The sequence below is a fragment of the Haliotis cracherodii genome, unplaced genomic scaffold (genome assembly GCF_022045235.1).
Source record: "Haliotis cracherodii isolate W230 unplaced genomic scaffold, xgHalCrac1.p SCAF_15, whole genome shotgun sequence".
NCBI classification, from domain to species: domain Eukaryota; kingdom Metazoa; phylum Mollusca; class Gastropoda; order Lepetellida; family Haliotidae; genus Haliotis; species Haliotis cracherodii.
The window spans coordinates 33,689,364-33,715,371 of record NW_027266270.1 but is presented as its reverse complement, the minus strand read 5'-3'; the positions used below and the strand labels follow the sequence as shown (position 1 = coordinate 33,715,371).

At 40.5% G+C, this 26,008-nt stretch overlaps 1 protein-coding gene across 2 annotated transcripts in view; it reads right to left on the bottom strand.

The window, feature by feature from the left end:
• LOC139462537 (glutamate receptor ionotropic, kainate 2-like) overlaps positions 1 to 26,008 on the bottom strand; it is a 44,513-nt gene that overhangs the window by 5,768 nt on the left and 12,737 nt on the right. For both annotated transcript variants that reach the window (XM_071244334.1, XM_071244335.1), the window contains 14 exons: positions 25,149 to 25,249; positions 24,360 to 24,533; positions 22,758 to 23,003; positions 17,106 to 17,296; positions 15,647 to 15,700; positions 14,434 to 14,533; positions 12,538 to 12,701; positions 10,853 to 10,954; positions 10,038 to 10,166; positions 9,064 to 9,234; positions 4,111 to 4,267; positions 3,233 to 3,378; positions 1,990 to 2,126; positions 296 to 379 (listed from right to left, as the gene is read on the bottom strand). In XM_071244334.1, the coding sequence (XP_071100435.1) occupies positions 296 to 379; positions 1,990 to 2,126; positions 3,233 to 3,378; positions 4,111 to 4,267; positions 9,064 to 9,234; positions 10,038 to 10,166; positions 10,853 to 10,954; positions 12,538 to 12,701; positions 14,434 to 14,533; positions 15,647 to 15,700; positions 17,106 to 17,296; positions 22,758 to 23,003; positions 24,360 to 24,533; positions 25,149 to 25,236 (1,943 nt within the window). In that variant the 5' untranslated portion in view covers positions 25,237 to 25,249. The remainder of the gene's footprint in view (positions 1 to 295; positions 380 to 1,989; positions 2,127 to 3,232; positions 3,379 to 4,110; positions 4,268 to 9,063; positions 9,235 to 10,037; positions 10,167 to 10,852; positions 10,955 to 12,537; positions 12,702 to 14,433; positions 14,534 to 15,646; positions 15,701 to 17,105; positions 17,297 to 22,757; positions 23,004 to 24,359; positions 24,534 to 25,148; positions 25,250 to 26,008) is intronic.

The window sequence follows — 26,008 nt, the reverse complement described above, 5'->3', positions numbered from 1 at the left end:
TTATTTACAACTATGAGCCTGAATTTGTAAAAGAGAACCCCTTGCAACAATGTATTTTTTGCGATTGGCATAAGCATAATAAATTTTTTCAAGAATATTCAGGAACAATATATGTCAATCGATCATCACACACACACACACACAAACACACACACACACACACACACACACACACACACACACACACACACACACACATTCTTCCCACCCCTCCCACCCCACATTCTTCGCGGATGTTCCTTAATGACGAGCAAACGCATCATGTGCTGTGCTACCCAACTTGTGATGAACTTACTTGAAGAAGGTCATCAGGTTGCTGTTATTCTCAACGCCGTACAACATCTCTGTCTGTCCGGCCAGGTCGTAAACTGTCCGTATCCTGGAATAACATAGCACGATTATTGTCAATCATGGTATCTGGGACGTGAAGAAACTTGGTTTAAACTTACACCAACCCCCGCCGGTTATAGGCCGTTATTATAGCAGTTTGTGTGGTCATTTAAAACTCATCTGCAGTAATTTCCCTTTCCTTTTCGCGAAGATCTGGTGTCATCGCTGAATTTCAGTGATTCATTCATGTGATGTTCACCGCAATTTTGCCTTTTACGGTCAATGGGATCTGTTTCGTCTGATACTCGAGACTCGAGACAGATTATCCTCTGACGATGATGTTTATTTTGGGGGGTGTTTTTACAACAAAACCTGTGTATAGTTGTCTGGAATACCTCATAATCTCTCAAGGCAAACTATCCTTACAAAACTCGATATAAAAAACAGATAGCCTCAAAAGCATCATCTGAAAAAAGTAAAATATAATTATACCGAAGATCTTTCTTTTCAAGATCATTCAAACACATACTTAAATTCATAAATCAACAACAAAAATTACTACTGTCAAAATTATATTTAATTAGAGTCACGTATCATTCATCTCAAGCTTATTTCACCCTATAGTGTCCATTCTAAATCTGATTGATTTTAGGGAAGATGCAATTTGCTTCCAGGGGATAAATCGTTAGTATTTTTTCATATTCTCAAAGGGAAAATACTTTACACACATTAACGTTTCCAAGGCTTACATCATACCCAAAACCAATAATATAAAGTGTGGGGTTTTTTATACACGGCCTACCGTTTTGTACAACGGAATACACAAAGCCGACTCTAGTGTGTCTTCATCCAGTCACTACAGCTCTCTATCTGATTGAATGTGACTGATACTAATAACCCTCCCCTCTTGTGCCGCCTACTGTGCTCAACCAGGACCTGGGTCTGTGCGTATATTACACAAGGGCATCGTCTTCAATACGTGTGGGCGGTATCCGGAATGAGGACAGATTCAGCGACTGCTCCCTGATGATAGAGAGGAGCAATATCCCCATATTGAAGAACACCACTTTCCCTTGGGTAATTGTTTTCAGTACTTGTATGTCATTTTCGTTTGCCTCTTTTTAAAATTTTTAAATAACATGCATATTGCAAGTTGAAACAAGATGGTCTGATGCTTCCATTCTTTTTTTTAGATTATCACGAGAGCTGATATGTATTATATTTGTGTTGTGAAAAAAAAGCACTTACAACCATAAGGTAAATTACAAATTACAAATTGCATCTGTCACAAGCTTAAACTGTTTTGTGCGGCGCAAGGCAACAAACAAACACTTACTTTTTGTGAAAATTGTGTAAGTGGTGGATGTTTACCCTTTTCGCGAACACTTGGTGACATTATTGGTTTTCAGTGATCCATTCATATAATTTCCACAACAATTTTGTCTTTTACGCCCAATGGAACCTGTCTCGCCAGTTAATCTGATTATTCTCTGTCTTTGGTGTTTCCAATTAACCGTATGAAAAGTAAGTGAATGTTGTTTTACGCACGAGTAACAAATATTTGCTACCATGGGCAAATCAGAGTTCTTATTGGTCCAAATACACATTTTTAACAACCACACCAACAAACCACAAGCCGAAGCCACTCCGTCTAATCACCTGTCATCTATCTGTTGTAGAGTGAGGTAGGCGGCCAGGTTGGCGGTGTAGGCGGCGTCGATGATGAGGACGCAGAACCAGAAGAAGGCGATGATGGTCCTCATGGACGTCGTCTGGGGGGAATACTCGGTGGTGCCCTGGAATTATGGAAATTCTGTGACTTGTGTGACCTACACAAAAACCTGTTACAGACACAGCTACACACATATCAGTAGTTGCCTTGAGATACGTGAATGTGGAGAACCATGGGCACAAACCTAGGATCCAGACTAGAAATACCGCCGTGATCTGAACTTATTGGAATTATTTTGCTTTAATCATGTGAAAACTCAAATACATACATGGGTCAACATAACGGCATTGCTTAACTCGATAATGAGATCAAACTGGGTTTAACGTCGCGTTGATGATTATTGCACTTAATTGCACATAGATAGATAGATAGATAGATAGATAGATAGATAGATAGATAGATAGATAGACAGATAGATAGATGTGTGTGTGAGAGAGAGAGAGAGAGAGAGAGAGAGAGAGAGAGAGAGAGAGAGAGAGAGAGAGAGAGAGACTCGCACTTGATCAATCCTTGTTTTAACCCCTTAATGCAGGATAACGAGTAGCGTCTTTTAACATCTTTTGCTGTGACGCGAGCGGAGATCGAACCACCGACCTTCCGCTCTCCGGTCAGATATTCCATCGACTACACCACATAGTCGGTTCGACATTTCGAGATAAACAGACTGAGAGTCTATACTTTAGACCAAAATTACAGCCTCTGCAAAACGTTTTTTAGTAATATGACGCTATTCAATGTAAACGGTGTACTCATCTTTAACGCCGCTTCCCACCTAGCCGTACACTCAAGAAGAAACCACTAAACCGTGCGCGAGTGAGTGAATTGTGTTTAACACTGCAATCTACACCCCGGAGAAACAATCTTCAGTTGTCGGACAAGATTAATCGAAATGATTCACGTTTTTCACATCAGCACCTTCATGTAAGGACATATGTAAGGCTCATCAAGGGTAGATTCGTGAGTGTCGTTTTACGCCGTATTTGAACACTGTTTAAGTTATGCCACTGCGTGTCAATGTTGATGTGTGAGGAAAGATGGAGGTGATGCGGGTCAGACGCTAACGTTTCGTGCTGACACAGGATCGTATTCAGAGCGAATAATGACCTCGAATTCTGGATCATAGGATCCTGTTTCCGATTCAGCATTAATGACAATGTCTCGTGTTCCTACCTGCAGCAGAACGTTAATGGAATACCACAGACTCTCCTTGAGGTCGAACCTCTGCTCGCTGTTCTCCTGGGTGTAGTCGAACCGGCTCATGGTGTACAGGGCAGTCCCCGCTACCATGATAAACCCCAGGATCATGAACCATAAACCTGGTACAATGGAAAACCTTGAATGATTCAGTTTGGTCGAATGTGAACCAGTGGTGGATTTAGAGAACAAATATACAAGCTATATACAAGACACACCTCATCAGAGCGATAGCATTTACCTTTGCCTTTAAATGTACACATAATGTAAGTATTCACTTAAAAATTAGATTTGACAAAACGTTATAGAAACGTCACAGGGCTTTAACACTAAACGTGATGTCCAAAACACAACTATGATACCCTGATTAAATACATCATAATCAAATAACCATTTCTTGTTTGTTTTACTTATAGCCACCATCACACATGGATGTACACTTTCTTTTATCCGGCAGTGTACCTGTGGCAAGGCGTGTTAACATCCCGTGTTGGGAAGATGTAGTACAACCTGGATGAAGATTATCAATGCAGCTTTTCCGTTCCTTGAAACAATAGCATTGCTCATAGCGCTGATGGCAGCATTGCTTGCTTTGGAAGAAGGTCCAAGTAAGTTAACCATACCCAAAGTTTCTATGATACTTTTATTAAGAAATATTTTGTTATATTAAGCAGTTTGTTTGTCAAAAAATACTAGTCAAGAAAAGTTAAGGATCACACGATTCTATCATATTATTATTATAGTTAATCTGTCATGGCATGACCGATTAACTATAGTAATACGAATGAACCGGTTGGTCCTTATTTTTTGTTAAGTGGTATAGGTTCGACATGTACATGTAAACACTGTCTTACCTATAGAAAATGGTCCGAGAAACTGAAAGAAATTTCTGGTGCTTTCGCCTTTCTTCACGAGGATGCTTGCTTTTGTTGACAGTATAGTGTACGAGAAAGATATGTCCTCCTCCATCTTCGCCGTTACTTCCAGGGCGCCTACGGCCATTGATGCGTTCTGAAACACCAAGGTTTTCCCATTCAGAACCTGCAATATGTCCAAAATCTAGCGCAGAAATATTAATAGGTGTCTGTTTTAATAAACTCTAAGAACAAAGTTGGCATATATATCACCATTTCAAAATGACAGCGAGTGAATGTTATTTTACGCCACAGTCAGTATAATTTTATCCATATCACGGCTGCCTATCAATATCACATAATCTTCAGATCACAAAATAATAAGATGACACAATCACACGATCACACAATCACACAATCACAAGATCACACAATCACACAATCACAAGATCACACAATCACAAGATTACACAATCACACGATCATACAATCACAAGATCACACAATCACACGATCACAAGATCACACAATCACACGATCACAAGATCACACAATCACACAATCACAAGATCACACAATCACAAGATCATACAATCACACGATCATACAATCACAAGATCACACAATCACACGATCACAAGATCACAAGATCACACGATCACAAGATCACACGATCACAAGATCACACAATCACACAATCACAAGATCACACAATCACAAGATCACACAATCACACAATCACACGATCACACAATCACACAATCACAAGATCACACGATCACAAGATCACACAATCACACGATCATAAGATCACACAATCACACGATCACAAGATCACACGATCACAAGATCACACAATCACACAATCACAAGATCACACAATCACAAGATCACACAATCACAAGATCACAAGATCACACGATCACAAGATCACAGAATCACACAATCCCTTGTAGGGAGCTGAGGGCTTTCGAAGAACCGACTTCCATCTCATGGGTTACTAAGTGAGTTATACCGTCTCTTGAGTAATCGAAAACCACTTAATCGTTTACCTAAACCATTTTCCTTGCATAAGAAGGCTCTGCAAAAAACAGATTCCATTTGCCGTTCTGATTACATCAAAAGAATGAGTTAATGAATCAGTATCATGTAATGGTGATTCCAGGTGAGCGCACCCGTCACAAATACTTTCACAAACGCTTGCAAAGGCAAGGCAAATGTTCATCGGAATGAACACGGAAACATATCATTCAATATAGGGAACTGCGTCAGACATAGTTGTTGTCACTGATGCGTCGAATTTGGAAAGGCCATCAAACGTTTTGAAAGAATATCTGAGGCCTTGAATGTTGCAACCTTGATCAAACAACCTGTAAGTTAAGAGATAAAACAACTTTTAAGTTAGGAGATCAATTAACTTTTAAGTTAGGAGATCAAATAACTTTTAAGTTAGGAGATCAAACAACTTTCAAGTTAAGAGATAAACCAACTTTTAAGTTAGGAGATCAAACAACTTTTAATTTAGGAGATCAAACAACTTTTAAGTTAAGAGATAAAACAACTTTTAAGTTAAGAGATCAAACAACTTTTAAGTTAGGAGATCAAACAACTTTTAAGTTAAGAGATAAAACAACTTTTAAGTTAGCAGATCAAATAACTTTTAAGTTAAGAGATCAAACAACTATTAAGTTAAGAGATAAAACAACTTTTAAGTTAAGAGATAAAACAACTTTTAAGTTAGGAGATAAAACAACTTTTAAGTTAAGAGATAAAACAACTTTTAAGTTAGGAGATCAAATAACTTTTAAGTTAGGAGATCAAACAACTTTTAAGTTAAGAGATAAAACAACTTTTAAGTTAAGAGATAAAACAACTTTTAAGTTAGGAGATCAAACAACTTTTAAGTTAAGAGATAAAACAACTTTTAAGTTAAGAGATCAAATAACTTTTAAGTTAGGAGATCAAACAACTTTTAAGTTAAGAGATAAAACAACTTTTAAGTTAAGAGATAAAACAACTTTTAAGTTAGGAGATCAAACAACTTTTAAGTTAAGAGATAAAACAACTTTTAAGTTAAGAGATCAAACAACTTTTAAGTTAGGAGATCAAACAACTTTTAAGTTAAGAGATAAAACAACTTTTAAGTTAGGAGATCAAATAACTTTTAAGTTAAGAGATCAAACAACTATTAAGTTAAGAGATAAAACAACTTTTAAGTTAAGAGATAAAACAACTTTTAAGTTAGGAGATAAAACAACTTTTAAGTTAAGAGATAAAACAACTTTTAAGTTAGGAGATCAAATAACTTTTAAGTTAGGAGATCAAATAACTTTTAAGTTAGGAGATCAAACAACTTTTAAGTTAAGAGATAAAACAACTTTTAAGTTAAGAGATAAAACAACTTTTCAGTTAAGAGATAAAACAACTTTTAAGTTAGGAGATCAAACAACTTTTAAGTTAGGAGATCAAATACCTTTTAAGTTAGGAGATCAAACAACTTTTAAGTTAAGAGATCAAACACCTTTTAAGTTAGGAGATCAAACACCTTTTAAGTTAGGAGATCAAACAACTTTTAAGTTAGGAGATCAAACAACTTTTAAGTTAAGAGATAAAACAACTTTTAAGTTAGGAGATCAAACAACTTTTAAGTTAGGAGATCAAACAACCTTTAAGTTAAGAGATATAACAACTTTTAAGTTAAGAGATAAAACAACTTTTAAGTTAGGAGATCAAACAACTTTTAAGTTAGGAGATAAAACAACTTTTAAGTTAGGATATCAAATAACTTTTAAGTTAGGAGATCAAACAACTTTTAAATTAGGAGATCAAACAACTTTTAAGTTAGGAGATCAAACAACTTTAGAAGATCAAACAACTTTTAAATCAAGAGTCCCGAGTAAGAGAATGCTCGATTGTACCTCAACAGCTCTGAAAAATAGACATCCAAGACTGGAGCTTTTGGAATATTGCTCGACATAAAGGGAAAGCTGTCATTTGGAAAGTTAAACAAAAGCGATAATAATCTGTCCATAATCATAGGAAATCTCTGCTAACAGCAGATCTATATCATGAGCAATACCACGCATCTTGTCATACAGTCTTGAAGATAGGTTTTATCACTCTGAATCTTTATGCATAGATCTAAATATTCACCAGATAGCGTATAATTAAATCAAGGACTGAGCTAAGATCTCAATGGGAATATATAATGTCAAAGATAGGGAATAACCAGTCTTTATCATCCGTCGAAATAGATTCCATTTGTCTTAATGTGCAAAATAGACGTGAAACCCACTAAAACAGGAGGTGTGTTCGACTTTAGAGGACGGAAACGTTGTTCAAGTGGGAGAGGAAAGAGATAGCGTGTACCTACTGGCACGTGGTCCTATGCACAGTGCAGAGGTCACACATCAGGTGAATTTACGCAACGTCGGTCACGGAGAGTCCTATGAGGTTTGAACTGTCTTTGACAGCCAGGGTAAAGTCAGACCGAACAAAGACCAAACACTTCTGATAGAGACTATGTTGAAAATGAATGTAGGGGGAAAAGGGCTTTACTTTGAGCTTCCTGTTTGCTTTAAATACTCCGATTTGAGACACCATAAAGTGGTATATACGTAAAAACAATACTATTCTATAGATGTAAACTTCTGATAGAGGTCATGTTGAGAATGTAGAGGAAAAAAGCTTCACTTTGAGTATGGTGTTTGCTTTAAACACTCCGATTTGAGACAGAGAAATGTTGAGACCGTTGAGAGTTTGGGGAAAAGAGGTTCCTTTTAACCAACGTGTCTGCTTTAAATACGATGAACAGTGACATTGTAATGTGGCATGTACTTAGATATAGTACTATTCATATAGATGTAAACAAATTTTTATCACCATAGTTGGAAGTATTTTATACGTTTCAAATCCCATTTCGTTTACGATTATTCTTTTACATGTAACCTAGCTCAGCCACGCTTGCAGACAGTTCGACGTTCTCATTTTCAAGTGATTTACTCGCAATAACTTAATTATGTTACACGTTTTTGGTTTGAGATCGTTCTTTAATGTCATGTGTGTCTGCTGCATCAATAATATATAGGCATGGTCGTCGATAATGGAGTAATTAGCCAATAATAACGTCGGCCCGTCTGTGCCCGGCCCTTGCATGGGTGACCGCGTTCGGCAACTTGACTCCTGAGAGTTTCCAGGACTTCGGTCCTGCCCCACACTGAAACACGTGTCTCCCTGGGCAAGTGTCTTTGTTCGAAATCCTGTTTAACCTTCTTGCGCCTAACAGGCAGCTTGGGCTGTATACTCCTCAGGGAGCGGAGAATGATTGTTTACTGCACACTATTCCTTCACCGGGGTAATGATGTCTACGTGCTAAGAACATGCTTATGCATGAAGTCCAGGGTCATACCAATGGATTATTAATATCATCATCATCATCATCATCATCATCTTTATTATTTTTATTTTTATTATTTACAGATCAAAATAATGCAGCAAAGAGGTTGATCCTGGGACAGGCCTGGATAGGTCTGGGGCCGTATATGGGCCTATTCCGAAGGATTTTGTATTTATCATTTTCCACGACGCCTTCTACGTATTCTGGGTCGTAACATGGACCTTTGTGTCAAAACCACAAGCATGGCAAAGACGGTAATAAAATGATCGAGCCACTTCATCATGTCGCTTTGTGCCAAAGCTGGGCATCCATTGACAATGTGCTGGACAGTCTCATTAAATTTATTGCATATCTACATTTCTGTTTTCACATTTCCATGGAAGCACTTCTGTGTCAGAGCTACACAATCATGTCGCTTAAGATATTGTGTTTGTGCCAAAGCTGGTTTGTTTTTATCATCATCATCATCATCATCATCATCATCATCATCATTATTATTATTATTATTATTATTATTATTACGTGCACGCATGAATTTCCGCGACCAAGGTACTTACCCCAGTAAGCAGTTCCTGCACCATGCCGTTGATCATCTCCCCGTCCGACACCGTGTCCGTCACTTCAATTATCTCATACGTGAAGTTCACTTTCTGAGCGATGAGGTACAACAGATCCACGTTGAAACCTTCAAAATCACCCGAGGAATTTTTCATGACGAAGGGTTCGAGCTGCAATGAAGCAAATGTGGAATGTGTGTTTTATCATGCATTGGAGCATATTGAATACATACGTTTTCAATCTTTCTTAGGCAAGCCAGAAACCTATGATTGTGGGTTATAATCCCGGTTCGCCCCGATAATGTTTCTAGGTTTGTCAGCACCATACCCGTGCTCGTGGGTTTCACCGAAGTGGTAAACGTTTAAGACCTGCAACACTTTGGGCTTTCCTCCCACATCAAACTGACACGCCGCGATATAACTGGAATATTGTTAAAAGCGGCGTTAAACCCAACTCACTCACTCCTGCAAGTGTTTGTAAAATAAAAAGTAATCTGTGGCTGGGAAAGTCTGTGTAAAAATAAATTTGTTCAATGAAGACTGGGGTCAGAAATGAATTGAACCATATGACTCCTACCATGTTTGAAATGTTGTAAATTTGAAAAAAGCAAATTTATTGAATTTTTAAAGGTACGATGACTAAGATACCCATCAACAGTTGTGTATTATGCAAAAAATATATTTGTAAAAAATTTAAATCTTATTTTAAAAATAAAAACGTGTAGGAATATTATTCGAGTGTTGACGAAGCGCCAACACAGGTTAGATTATATCGCTAACATAAGATAGTTTCAATTGAAAATTAAACATATGATAAACTAAACTAAGAGATATGGTTTACTTTGCTCTTTAGTTTATATCAAACCAGTATGGTATAAATATTATCGGTTTTCGCATGTCTCCGATTAATGCGATACATTTGGCTCCTCTAAAGAGAGGGTTTGACAAGGTACGCCATGCATGGCTATACTTACTAAACGCGCCACGACTCGGAGCTTCTCAACCTGAGCGTGAGTCTTACTTTTGGAACCGGGCTCAGTCATGGTAAAGTTGTCAAAGAGATCCACTGATGACGTCTCGTTGATGAAGGTACACTGGCCAACCTATTGAAAGACAAACAGATGCTGCTAAACCAGTGATCGATAGCGTGAGCGTCCTGCGTGGGGCCTATCAACCCATGAATTTACTCGAGCAGCAAATTTAAGTTGTTACCATATCTATACACTTGAACCATCGAATGCATTTCCCCTGTCTGCATCTATGATATAAAACGTCAACGCCAGAAAATAGTCCGCCGATGATCCGCCGAAACCGATTCCATTTGGCGTTTAAGGCAAAATAGTGATGAAAAATATATGAATGAATCACTGAAAATCAGTGATGACACCAGGTGTTCGCGATAAGGCTAAGCATATTCTGTTCCGCTGGTAAAACCCACTGCTCACGCAATATGCAGAAACATATACGTATACCAAAAAATCCCAATTAAGATAACTAGAACTAGAGTATTAATGTATTCATAAGATTAGACAGATTAACTAAAGTTTGAATGTGGTTTATGATTAAAGTCCCCAAGGCTAATAAGATTCCGAAGTTAACTAGTTACTGATCGAGAGGATGAATGTGCGCTATTCCAGCTATATGACATCGGGGCATCATAATCGGCTTTAGACCTTGTACCGCTTTGACGAATCGAACCCTAGACTTTGATAAGACGAGCAAAACGTTGACCACTGAGCTACCCCACCCTCCTTGGGAGTACTGGTCACCTCTCGGGAAGCATGGTTACCTTCTTGAGAGTTTGTTCGTAGTGCAGGACATCGATGGAGTAGTTGCTGCGGTCGTTGATGTACCACATGTACTGCCCCAGTGCTCCCTGATAGGGCGATGCCTGTAAATATACAGATACTACACAACTGTTGATAGAGATGCTCTGTGTGGCCAGACGGGGACTGAGGTGCACTTATTGCACGCTTTGGAACAACATTCCCGTCAACGTCAAAATATATCAATGGACTGTACAAACCTATGTGTTCCAATCCGCCTACAACGTTCATTGAATACTCTGTCTTACCAGCAGACTCATGCAAAAGCGCCTTTGAGCAGATTCAATCTGGAAATTGGCGCTATTATTATTATTATTAAAGAGAGACTTGCATGAACGTGTGTGTGTGTGTGTGCGTGCGTGCGTGCGTGCGTGCGTGCGTGTGTGTGTGTTCGGCTGCTTGTACTAGTCCGGATTTATATAGGTCTTATACAACTGATACACCATGGATACACCACCCATTATACGGACTCTGAGCTGACCAGTTCTTGATTGATCTCCTCAATGAGGAGCACCGGGCAGGGTAACAAGTGCCGCCTTTTAAAGTATTTTGGTATGACGCGGCCAGGGATCGAACCCCGGCCTTCCACTCTCCGGGCAGACGCTCTGTCCACCACACCACCATTGTTTGAATATACTATTCAGCATTACCATGGAACTGACACAGCTTCAAGTAACAACTAAGTACACATCTGTCGAACTGTAACGGTATGAGGGAGTGAGTGAGTTTGGTTTACCGCCGCTTTTAACAGTATTCCAGTTATATCGCGGCGTGTTAGCTTAATGTGGGAGGAAAGCCCGGAGCGATGCAGGTCTTAGACGTTTACCTCTTCGGTGAAACCTACGAGCACGGGCATGGTGCTGACAAATCTAGAAACATAAACGGGGCGAACTAGGATTCGAACCCACAATCATAGGTTTCTGGCGTGCCCAAGGGACGCAACCCTCCACAGCGAATCGCGGCGCCTTAGACGACTGGGCCACCCGTGCCCCCTGTAATGGTATGAGTACGGGTATGTCAACATATGGCTGAGATGTTATGTGTGAATGCTTGTTTCAATGTGGGTAATATATATGAATGAATGAGTATATGCATATACACATATGACTGTGAACGTGGTGAATATATACTCGCCGCCAAAAGAAACACGAACCATAGAGACATATAGAGAAGTATGTACGTTAAGAAGAGATGTTTCCAATGTGTAGCAATTAATGACAAAATTAACAATCATTCAAATGTTACCACATAATGTCTGTATTCTTATCACGATATGCTGCACGTGATTTCCAAACTTTACCCGCTAATCCTGCAGGTGACAAATTGTGCATCTCGAGTCATGGATCTATGATGTCACATGTGAGGCGTGCATGAGCATCGGTTCAAACAACATACCGGTTCGTTTGTGCATCTAACCAATCAAATATACGTGAGTAAGTCTATATATATCAAGCAGTATTTATGGCATTCGCGTTTCTTTTGGCGGTGAGTATATAAACTGGTATATATTCTAATGAGTCAATATAATATCTAAACAGAAATATATGTTATGATAAATTCAAACAATGAAAGACAAAGACAATATGCATCTTTTAACACAGTACTCTGAAACTGTTAACCTGTAGATCCAGAAGAAGATGTTTTTTACCCTTGCCAGTGTATCGCTGAACTCCCCGGCTGCCATGACGTCGTTCCGGCCAGGTTCCTGACTGCAGTTCCTTGCTCTAGTATACAGGACGTGACGTAGCAGACCGACGACATCGACAGCCAGCGCCACCTCCAACCTCGTCATGTTGCGCTGGTCTGCAACATCTGCAAGGAGTAAGTGAGTATTGTTTTACGCCGCTTTTAGCAATATTCCAGCAACATCACGGCGGGGGACACTAGAAATGGGCTTCACACATTGTACCCATGTCGGGAATCGAACACGGATGTTCGGTGTAACGAGCGAATGCTTTAACCACTAGGCTACCCTACTGCCCGTTATATGATAGGTTATACAAACCATTACCATCTACTGATATCTAATGTATGTAAACCTGAGAAAGTTTAGATATGCATTATCACAGTTTAGGGGCGGTAGAGTAGCCTAGTGGTTAAAGCGTGGCTCGTCTCGTCAAAAGCCCGGGTTCGATTCCCTACATGGTTACAATATGTGAAGCCTATTTTCCGGTGTCCCCCACCGTGATGGAATATTGCTAAAAGCGACGTAAAATCATACTAACTCACTATCACAGTTTAGATGTAGTGCACACAGATTAATGAATAGGGAGGCACAATAACATACCACGAAATCAGAGATTGCGTACGCAATGTAATTTATATTCAGTGGAGGATGAACAACATATTTGTTTAGTATGTACTCTATATTGTAACTTAAAAAAAACTCTTTTGGTCATCCGAATATAAATATATTTGTTTCAGTGATGAAATCAGTCAATACAAAAAGTGCAACTTATCAATGTACAGCCTCTGCATATATACTGAGGGGCAAAAGAAACAATACCTCTCAGTTGATTTTATCGTATGTTTTATTTTCAATTGAAAATATCTTAAGTAAGTGATAATTTATCCAAACATTGAACTGTAGAGGCGCAGAGTAAGCACTCAATGAATACTTGCACATGGTAAAGTTTAAAATATAATTTGATTTAAAAGTTAAACTAAAAAATAGTGCACATTACACACAACTGTTGATTAGTATCTTAGACATCTTATCTTTGAAAATCAATAATTTGATTTTTTTTTCTGCACAAATTTGCAACACTTCAAACATCATCGGGGTCATATGGTTGCATTGAACCAATTTATTTTTACACAAAATTACCAGCCACAGATTACTTTTTACAAACTGTTGCAGGAATGAGTAATAGTTAAATAGACAAAATCACATTTAACACCATTTATTTCAATTTTCAATTACATAAACAACAATCTCTGTATACTTTGCTTTTGCCCCTCAGTAATACATTTACTATGTTCAGTATTGAGAATATAGACTGTAGTACTATAGGACAGTAGAAGTCACGAACACAGACGTGAGCAAGATGCACCACGGAAGAAGACGCGGACACAAAAGTTAAACAATGAAATGAAGTACATTTATTAACAAAAACAAAGTGAATCAATAAATGAGATGGTGAGGTGATTTGAGGTGACATTTGGTTTAACGTTGCATCCAAGATTATTAGCGACATGCATGCACGTGCGTGTGTGGCTGCTTGTACATCTACTAGTCCGGACTGATGCCGATTTATAGTGCTAGCTCACTGAGATACCATGCTGCAGTTTAACATGAACACACCACTCAGACACAGTATACTGACTCAGAGCCGACCGACCAGTCCTGTTTCAGCCCCTTAATGCCGAACGCCAGACAGGGTAACAACAAGTACCATTTTTAAGGTCTTTTGGTATGGCGCGGCCGGGGATCGAACCCCGGACCTTCCGCTCTCCGGGAGGACCCTCTACCACTAGACCACGGAGGCGGTATCAAAAAATGAAAAGGTAAATAAAAAATCGTTTTGTATTTTGAGATATTTACGTGAAATATTATTTGGAATCTTATCGGCTCTCAAGAGCTGCAGTCCAAATATACTTCCAGGCCACGACTCGTCGTCTTCCTTCACGATGTCTTCAAAATCCTGAAAAGAGGAAACGAATTATGTGCATCAATCAAAAACCGATGTGACCTCTTGTAAACAATATGAGTGAGTGAGTTGGGTTTAACGCCGCTTTTAACAGTATTCCAGTTATATCGCGGCGTGTCAGTTTAATGTGGGAGGAAAGCCCGAAGTGATGCAGGTCTCAGACGTTTACCACTTCGATGAAACCCATGAGCACGGGTATGGTGCTGACAAACCTAGAAACATAATCGGGGCGAACCGGGATTCGAACCCACAATCATAGGTTTCTGGCGTGCCCAAGGGACGCAACTTTGCACAGCGAATCGCGGCGCCTAAGACGACTGGGCCACCCGTGCTCACCCCAAAAAAGAAAAGGTATGGCCCCACATTTCACAGGATGCCAGCTGGAGGTAATACATCGGCCATGTGTACCCAAGTCAAGCTTTAACTTCATGTAAATGATGTAACCTCGTGAAGACGATGTAACCTCAAGTATACAATGTCCCAAATCAACTTGGACACTACAGACTTTAATCTAGGGAGGGCGGTCGGGTAGCCTCGTTGTTAAAGTGTTTTTCTCTCCGAAGTCCCGGCTTCGATTCCCCAAATGGGTTTAGGTGTCTCCTGTCGGATATTGCTGGAATATTGCTTCAAAAACGGCGTAAAACGATATTCACCCACCCACTCGAGTAACGGTTAATCAGACATATATTCAATGATGCCCAAACCGGGTTCACCTGAATACATGGACCATAAGAGTGAGTGCGTGAGCTTGGTTTAACTCCGCTTTGAACGATATTTCGGTTATATCTAGGCGTGTCAGTTTGATGTGGGAGGAAAGCCCGAAGTGATGTATGCTCAGACTTTTAGCACTTTGCTGAAACCCACACACACGGCATGGTGCTGACAAACCTAGAAATATAATCGGGGAGAATCTTGGATTCGAGGTCACGATCATAGGTTTCTGGAACACAAGGTCTGAGCCAAGCGACGCCTGAGACGACTGGGCCACCCGTACCCCCTGGTACAACTAAACGATCTTTTCAATATATGTTCTACTAAGATGATATATGCTCCTTAGATCATCTTACGTCTAAATACGAACAAAGTCAATGCCTGCATCCTTCTTACCGGGTAGTCCACCAGCCACTGTATCGTGTGGTGCAGCAGATGGAGTCGTTTCGCCTAGAATGGAGAATAGGAGTGAAATGTGACGTCAAAATATTAATTGTATCCGATACTTTTTCCGGAAAAAATGATTATTACCCTTGACTAACAAGATACCGAATTTGAACACGACGAATCAATGGTAGCAACCAAGCCATCAACTTTTCAGTCGACTCTCATGACAACCATCGGCTACTGAGGTATTCTAATTATGTAACCGGTAGACCTACTTTGGGTTTGTGAGGACTATTTTATCAGGACTCCCCAAGGGGAGAAAAGGGTGGCTTATTGGGGACCTATTCTGACCCGGAATCCCCACAGAGAGACACAGGCGGTGTACTGGGGACCTGTTCTGACCTTGAATCTCTACAGAGAGACAAGGATGGCTTATTGGGGATCTAATCTGATCAGGAATCCCCACAGAGAGACACAGGCGGTGTACCGGGGAACTGTTCTGATCAGGAACAGGAATACAGAACATGATAAATTATGACAAAGCAAATGTACTTTACTGCAACCTGTCCTCCTGTCATATATAATGTATAACATATTCAATAAAATGAATAGAAAATGGTTCACGGGTAATGACACATTCAGTTACAAAGTTTCACGAATTTCACGAGGGACATTTTTTAATAATATGTCTGACAAATCACACACTATATGGCATCACATACGTTTATGCATCACTGAGAACCTCCTTCATCAGTGAATCATAAGTCAAAGAAAAAACTGCAAGTGGGATTTAGTTCCATTGAAAACAACCCCACCCAGCCCTGTAGTGTCGCTCCCCCGTGTTTATGACATATGAATAATTAATTAGTGTTAATACATGTAGGGGAACTTTTGCTTTCCTCGTTTACTCTGCCATGTTTGACATTCACGAAGTCTGCGGGCTGGGCACCTCCCACAGGGATCAGTTAAGACCTTATAGTGACCCCCTCTTTAATCTAATCGCCTAAACAATCCTCCTTCAGCAAATAAAGTGTTTATCACATAATAATGTCATTTTTGGTTGATACGCTATAAAGTTGTGAGTAGCCAAGTGAGTACAGTGTTCGCTCGTTACGTCGGAGTACCGGTTTCCTCTATGTGTAAAGTCAGGCGTGATATAGCTGTGATATTTGTAAAACACAATCCATTTACTCAATCACCAGTCACTTTCCGAAACACTCGATCTCAGCCAGTGTTGTTAATTCTTTACCTACATACACACACCACACACACACGCACATGCGCGCGCACGCACGCACGCACACACACACACACACACACACACACACACACACACACACACACACACACACACACACACACACCTACACACACACACACACCTACACACACACCTACACACACACCTACACACACACCTACACACACACCTACACACACACACACATTGTGCACATGCATTACTCACGGCCCTCATCACATGCATGACAGTGTCGCGCTTCGTGGAGTGCAGGATGAAGCGCTTCTTCTGTGAGGCTCTCAGCTCCATCAAGTTCCGGACCAGATCCACATCCTCATCCGAGTCGATCCGAGACGGGAGCCGGATCGGAGACACCTGGATATCATGGGTGCCTAGATTCAGCACCGTGGAAAAGTCATCTGGAAAACAAAGATTTCAGCACCACTCAGTATCGGTATATCACCATGTAATTCTGGTCGTGAGCCTGCGAGTCTTATATCACTTTATTTACAAGTGAAATAGGAGGGTTTCGAATACCTACACCATAGGCTCAGAGCGAACTGAAGTATCATATATCCAATGTTTCTACCAACATAAATTATTGCACAAATTAACCAGATTGTTACTTTATTCATATGAGCGAGAAAACACATCACACATCACATTCAATTATCAAGCATCAACCATCACCCATCACCTATCATGCATTACACATCTCCCATCACCCATCACACATCTGCCATCTGGGATCACCCATCATGCATCACCCATCTCCCGCCTTCCATCACTGATCATGCATTACACATCATGCATTGCACATCTCCCATCACCCATCACACATCACACATCACCCATCACCCATCATGCATCACGTATCTGCCATCTGGGATCACCCATCATGCATCACCCATCATGCATTACACATCATGCATTACACATCTCCCATCTCCCATCACCAATCACACATCTGCCATCTGGGATCACCCATCATGCATCACCTATCTCCCGCCACCCATCAACCATCATGCATTACATATCTCCCGCCTCCCATCACCCATCATGCATCACCCATCATGCATTACACATCTCCCATCACCCATCACACATCTGCCATCTGGGATCACCCATCATGCATTACACATCTCCCGCCTCCCATCACCCATCATGCATCACCCATCATGCATTACACATCTCCCATCACCCATCACACATCTGCCATCTGGGATCACCCATCATGCATTACACATCTCCCGCCTCCCATCACCCATCATGCATCACCCATCATGCATTACACATCTCCCATCACCCATCACACATCTGCCATCTGGGATCACCCATCATGCATTACACATCTCCCGCCTCCCATCACCCATCATGCATCACCCATCATGCATTACACATCTCCCATCACCCATCACACATCTGCCATCTGGGATCACCCATCATGCATTACACATCTCCCGCCTCCCATCACCCATCATGCATCACCCATCATGCATTACACATCTCCCATCACCCATCACACATCTGCCATCTGGGATCACCCATCATGCATTACACATCTCCCGCCTCCCATCACCCATCATGCATTACCCATCACCCATCATGCATTACACATATCCCATCACCCATAACACATCTGCCATCTGGGATCACCCATCACACATCATCTCCCGCCTCCCATCACCAATCTCCCATCACCCATCTTGCATTACCCATCTCCCGCCTCCCATCACCAATCTCCCATCACCCATCTTGCATTACCCATCTCCCGCCTCCCATCACTGATCATGCATCACATATCAGATATCACCCACTAGCATCACCAATCTCCCATCTGCCATCTCCGACCTCCATTCATTGATCATGTATCACCCATCATGCATCACCCATCATCCATCACCAATCTCCCATCACCCATCATGCATTCTAATTATGAAACCGGTAGACCTGCCTTGTGTTGGCTTTTGGGAGTACTTATATCAGGACTCCATAACCCTAAAAAGGAGGAGTATAACTGAAACACCGTTGACAAGGCGCTAACACTCACTGACGATATAGTAAAAAGTAGTGTCTAGCATGCATGCAACGTATCGCAATTGCCGATGCTCATGATGTTAATCACTCGATTGTCTACTCCAGATCCAGTTATTTATAGACCGCCATCATATACTTGAAGCTGGCATAGTGAAGCTGGAGCGGCGTTCAAACACAAATAAACAATATCAACTCAGGTTACCGCGTCGCTTTAACCTTCAATGTCACTGAGTGCAAAACTTCATACGAGAGCTTGAAAATTAGATTTTTTTAATCTAGTTGCAATACAAAAAAATGACCTATTGTGTTCTATTTGAGTTATACCTCAGTTGTCAAACATAACAAATAGCTTTGTCACAAAATTCTTTGCGTGCTAAATTATTAATAATGTCTCGAGTTACATAACCACAAGGGGAATTGTGCATTTTATTTTATTCATTAATGGACTCCATGGCACAGCCATATCAAGTTTAAACAATCAATGAGGCTAAATTGACGAGAGTGATGGATATTGTGATATGTCATTGTTTCGATATTATTCGTGTTAAGATAGAATTGGTGATAATGTGATCAGAAGAACTATCAAATCAACGGAGAATAGTACCACATTGTGTTGATCCAGTGTTAATACACCTATCGATGTGGCACTGATGGCGGACGAACTTGCTGGAAGACATGAGAGCCAGCACGCTCTGTCTGGGAGCGTAGGTGTTTTTTGCTAAGCACCACAGCTCGTGGTTTTCGTTCTTTTAGTGCAGCATAAAGTTTCCGAAACTTTATCCAACATCATAATTAATATAAAAAAATGGCACTGAGATGGAGAAAGTGCCCAGACAAATGTGTATAATTTCTATTATTTTCTGATTGGAAGACTCGTTCACTGAAAACCAGATATGCTATTTGTTTCATACAATTGCGACGTGCGGTGATGTGCACCAACAGATTGGTGTCTTTATTGACTAAATTACATCGCATTAACAAACTGGAATGATTTTACTACACTGAGTAACCATGTCGTATGATAGAGGGTCACAGTTCATCAGAATATGAAAATAAAAGCGACAAAACCCTTTCAATAATCATAAGAAATGTCTGCTCAAAGCATAATCCTTTGTACGATTCCGTCTATATCAAAATCTATGCGAGAAGGCGTCGTAAGTTATGATAACTTGTGCCTAATCCTTTTCAAGAGAATAAAATGTTTAAACTAAAAACAATAAAATGTGGCACCCGTCACGAACACATGCAAAGGCAAGTCAATTGTTCCCCAGAAAAAAACATGGGAACATATGGTACTACTACGGCAAATAATGTATGTCATGGTTTCTGCAGTGAAATGACATAAAATGTCATGGGTTGGGTAAATTTGAATCTCTGTTAAATTCAGTGTAACTGTCAATGTATATGTCCATTTTACCTTTCAATCTTGTATAGACTATACAACTTTATGTCTATCTATGTCTATCTCATCCTTATAATGTAGGATGATTGATTGATCGATTGATTGATTGATTGATAGTGTCCGCTCTGAAAGCCGGCAACATTTGATCAATTCTAACATTGCTATGATTGTGCTATAAGCGACGTAAAATCATATTCACTCATTTTAAGGATGAAAAGTATGGACACCATTTTAGCCTTGATAGGGTTAAAATGAATCCCTATTAACAAATGATTACATCTGCAAACATCGCAGTCTCACAGTAGGATGTGCTCACTGTTCTCTATCAACACTGAAATCGATATCTTGGCGTCAAAATGACAACTTCTGGAAAATGGATCCGGGGAAAAATTCACTCAGAGATACAATAACAGTCATTTACGTAGCATTACCATGAATTGTATACACTTATTCTTTAATGAAAACCCCAATGGGCTTCAGGACGTGACTGGTTTGTGATCAAATCTGTCCACGCATGCCCATGACACGCGCCATATCTACGAGGAGTGGCGGAAAATATCAAAAGGATCATGAAATAGATAATTTATGACAGCTGCGTGGATGTGACGTTTCCTAGATTACGGGTGATATTTGTTGATAACCTTTGTTGAATTATCACAATATGTATTAATGAAATTGATACACTCGTTTAATGAACTGTCACGTTATGTGGAACTTTTCGCTGAACTCAGCCAAATTGGTGTTGTGTTGAGGCATCATGTGATAATAGAATCCTCCCCTAACAGATGAAACAGTTTATAGAGAATAGGATTTTCAATAAGGAGTACAGGGGGGGGGGGGGGGGGGGGGGGGTATGATTGGGTTGTTAGTAAAGATTTGTATCAAATTGTCTTGTTGGATTAGTAATGTTCTTGATGCGAAAATAATGCAGAAATGAATGGCTTACACTGTACAAAGACACCAATGTTATTATATTAATACTTCCCATAAACACTATTGTAAAACATCGTTGAGATTAAGCGCTTTGTATGTGAACAAAATTACATATGAGAACAACTGTTTCTGAGATCTTGGTGTGTCCTGTAATAAATAACGTTAGAAAATAATAACAACATCATTTGAAACTTTGAAACGTTGACATATTGCATGATATTATTCGATCATACGGAAGGTCACAAAGATAATATAATCTTCCTTATAAAAAATATTATAAATAAATGACTTACACATTGGGAACAAATAAATGGATGTTTTATACAATTTCTACTTATTGAAGTTATAGACAGTGGCAGTATGAGTGAGGGAGATTACCATGAACACCGTCTCGAAACCATGGTACAATGAGGGCTGAAGCAGGTGTGTGACAGTACACAGCCCAGTAAGACAATGCTTCCTGGTAACAAACGTCCTAGGACATGAGTTCCTGATTCCTGGTATATTGCGACTAGGACTGTGAATCTAAGGCGGAAATTGTGGCCTTCAGCAGACCTAGGAATCGATGGTCGGACAATACGTAGTCCGTAGTTATTGTTGTGAAGAGGGAAGGATGTGCAGTGTTTCCCACGACCATCATCGCTTCTCCATGGTAGCCAAGTAAGAATAATTTGCATTGGTGTGTTGTGAGTTCGATTTAATTATTCATATGTATTTATATGTCATTAATATGCAAGTACATTATTTCCTATACAATTATATACAGTATTACCGTTCTGGTAACTGATTATATTTTCATAGATTGGTAACATAGGCACCACATGGAGGAAGCAGTAAAATAATCACTTTTAAAAGTAATGTAAAATTGAATTTTGTAACCACAATTGCAATAAATGTTCCACAGCATAAAAGGGAGCGGTGAGGTAGCCTAGTGATTAAAGCGTTCGCTCGTCACGCCGAAGACCCGGGTTCCATTCCCCACATGGTTACAAATTGTGAAGCCTATTTTTGGTGGCCCATTTCTGATGGCCCCCACCGTGGTCTTGGTGGAATATTGCTTAAAGCGACGTAAAGCGTGTAAACCTCACTCCCTTACTCACAGCTTTATGATAGTTTAAAGCTCAATTATTCATTGATCGAGCACGTCCTCTACATTCGTTAAGATTTAGTTGTGGATAACAATATTAAAGCGTATGTTTCTAGTACATAGCTGCATCATCGAGAGGCAAATACTATTATCCTTCATACCACTTACACATCGAGATGCTACTCACCCGGAGACAGTAAAAACTATTATCCTTCATACTACCTACACATCGAGATACTACTCACCTTGAGACAGCAAATACTATTATCCTTCATACTACCTCATACATCGAGAGGCTACTCACCCTGAGACAGAAAATACTATTATCCATCATCCTACCTAACATATCGAGATCCTACTCACCCTGAAACAGCAAATACTATTATCCTTCATGTTACCTACACGTCGAGAGGCTACTCACCCTGAGACAGCAGAGCCACATACTTCCAGCCGAGTTTCTCCACTATCTTGGACACGGCCTCAGACAAATTGTGCCGTTCCGGAAGTATTGACAGAATCATTTCAGGGTCGAGAAGGTCTGTTTTCTGACCAGCTGATGATGTCAGCATGTGGCGCTGGTTCAGAATGACGTAATTGGTGGAGGTAAAGACGTCAATGTAGGGACCGATGGCAACGGCGACGTGGTGGTTTTGAAAGTTTCTTCTGGCTGAAGACACATAATTGTTAGAAGTCAGACCTTTGGATCTGCATCAACGTTATGAGGTGTGACAAGAATGTTTGCTTTATTGTTTTATGGATGCTGATTTTATATATTGATAATATTGGTAAATATGGGGTATATGGACATTTATCAAAACGTCATTGGCCAATAATTTTACATGTAAGGTAAATATAAAACGTCAACGCCAGAAACTAACAAGTGCTAATTATCCGCCCAAACAGGTTTCATTGGGTGTAAAAGGAACAATAGCTGTGGCAATTATATGAATGGGTCACTGAAAATCCATGATAACACTAGAAGTTCGCAAGAAGTTATATCTAGTAGTTTTTAACGAATTTTGGTCGTTGTTAACGAATTTTTAATCGTAATACTTTACAGAGTGTTTGGTTTGGATTGGCAAATTATCTGGAAGCTTCTGATAGACATATACATGCATATAATTCCCGGCTACAACAGTGTAAACTGCTCTAAAAATGGAATGTTGTTACCGAGTTGTTGGCACTCGTCGGATACAATCGCTAGAGGAACACTTGCAAGAGGCTTTTTAATGAGGAAAGACAGTTCTATAGATACCTTACTTTCATGCAAAATTAATTCTGAAATACATGTCTTATATATTGGGCACCTACAAAGGTTCAAAAATAACTTTAATGTCGTTCATGTGTCGTTCATGTGGAGTTTGTATGTAGCTCATATTGTGCCTCTGTCATAGCTCCTGTTACCTAGTTCAGGAACATCTCCACATGTATCTCACTCTGTACCTGGTGCTGCTGGACTATTGTACATCTCTAGATGGAGCTAGACCATGCTGCCTACATGCTGTCAGACTGCGGTACCTGGTGCTGCCAGACTCATCTACATCTCTAGATGGAGCTAGTCCATGCTGCCTACCTGCTGTCAGACTGCGGTACCTGGTGCTGCCTGACTCATCTACACCTCTAGATGGAGCTGGGCCATGCTGCCTACCTGCTGTCAGACTGCGGTACCTGGTGCTGCCTGACTCATCGACATCTCTAGATGGAGCTAGACCATGCTGCCTACCTGCTGTCAGACTGCGGTACCTGGTGCTGCCTGACTCATCGACATCTCTAGATGGAGCTAGACCGTGCTGCCTACCTGCTGTCAGACTGCGGTACCTGGTGCTGCCAGACTCATCTACATCTCTAGATGGAGCTAGACCATGCTGCCTACCTGCTGTCAGACTGCGGTACCTGGTGCTGCCTGACCCATCTACATCTCTAGATGGAGCTGGGCCATGCTGCCTACCTGCTGTCAGACTGCGGTAGCTGGTGCTGCCTGACTCATCTACACCTCTAGACGAAGCTAGACCATGCTGCCTACCTGCTGTCAGACTGCGGTACATGGTGCTGCCGTTGGTAGTGTCGAAGGTGACCTTGCCGAAGTGTATGGCGCAGTAGTTGTGCTTATCTGGGCGTGGGTTCTCCTCCCTGAGTAGGATGTCAGCTATCTCCCGGTACAGCTCGACGTCCGTGGAGGCAGGATACCCCATCACACCTACACAGATGGGGGGGGGGGGGTCATCTATACATGGAGACAGGTACCCAATCCCAATCACACCTACACAGACGGAGGAGATCCTCACTCACTCACTCACTCATTCACCCACCAACCCACCAACCCACCAATCCACCCACTCACTCACTCTCTCACTCACTCACTCACTCACTCACTCACTCACTCACTCACTCACTCACGCACTCACTCACTCACTCACTCACTCACTCACTCACTCACCCACTCAGCTTCTTCACTCACTTACTCACTTACGCCCCCGTCCGCTATTGGAATTACAATCCTTCCCAATAAATGTTAAAACAGCTATAACTATTATATTGACCTTGTTGAGACGTAAATCACCGACATGGCCAATTAACACGATAAAGCGGAAGTGAGTTAATCCTAAGTTGTAGAGAATTGCATTGCATGCAATCACGAGAATACAATGATAACATATCTCTGAAATTAAGAAAACAAATAAGTTTAGAAAATCCAGATATTGAGCAAAATAATTATTTTTTTCCCAACTTGCCAACCAAGGTCTCTTACTTTGGAATATCCTGCGCACTGCGTGTTTTAAGAATAAAGAGCAATGCATATATTACTACATACTTGCATTAATCATAAACTGAAATCCCGCAGTGACATTCATGAGAGCCACGAGGCCAGCAGCAAGGAGAGCGGTGGAATGACGACCCATTGTTACTTCGGATCTGGAAAAAAAATACATATTATATACATTAACAATTAGTAGAGGGCATCAAACTTTAAGGATGGAAGTTGGTGTAAAGTAAAATATTGAGACGACACAGGTCTACATTTTCATGCGTATCAAACCGCCTTGCATAGTTAAGCAATAAATTCATCATAAAGAGGACTTTCAATGTTTAATTAATTTCCCAGTAATTTGGATCAAGAATTATCCTCGCATGATCCTGATAATCCTTATCCTCATCCTTAATCTTTCTTCTTTGCATCTGAACATTTGCCGATTGTCATAGAGTTTATCTATAAAACCTAAAAGTTCTAAGACGACTGCTGTATGTAAGAACACACTAAAACTTAGATTCCCGCGTGTACAACAGAACGCTGAATGGTTTTCAAGATCTAATCGGGTCCCTTCGATTACAAACTCAGTTATCGCCGTCAATGTGGAACTGGATAACGCGTCGGTGACAACATGCATCCATTCTACAATTCACAACATACTTTCTCGAGTGTTTGATGTTCATACATGGAAATATAAATATTCACCCACATCATTGGTCGAAGGAAATTCACCATACGAAACCAAAAAGGATGACACAATTTTGCAATTATTACAATCTATCAAATCTAGGTTTGTGATAAAGCGTTGATTCTGGAACACAACAGACATGTCTTGCAGCGACCCCGGTGAATTCCTTATTTGGAGAGGTCTGGGTTTACTCTATTTTATGTCAATAACATCTGCGCATGAAAGCAACTCGCAA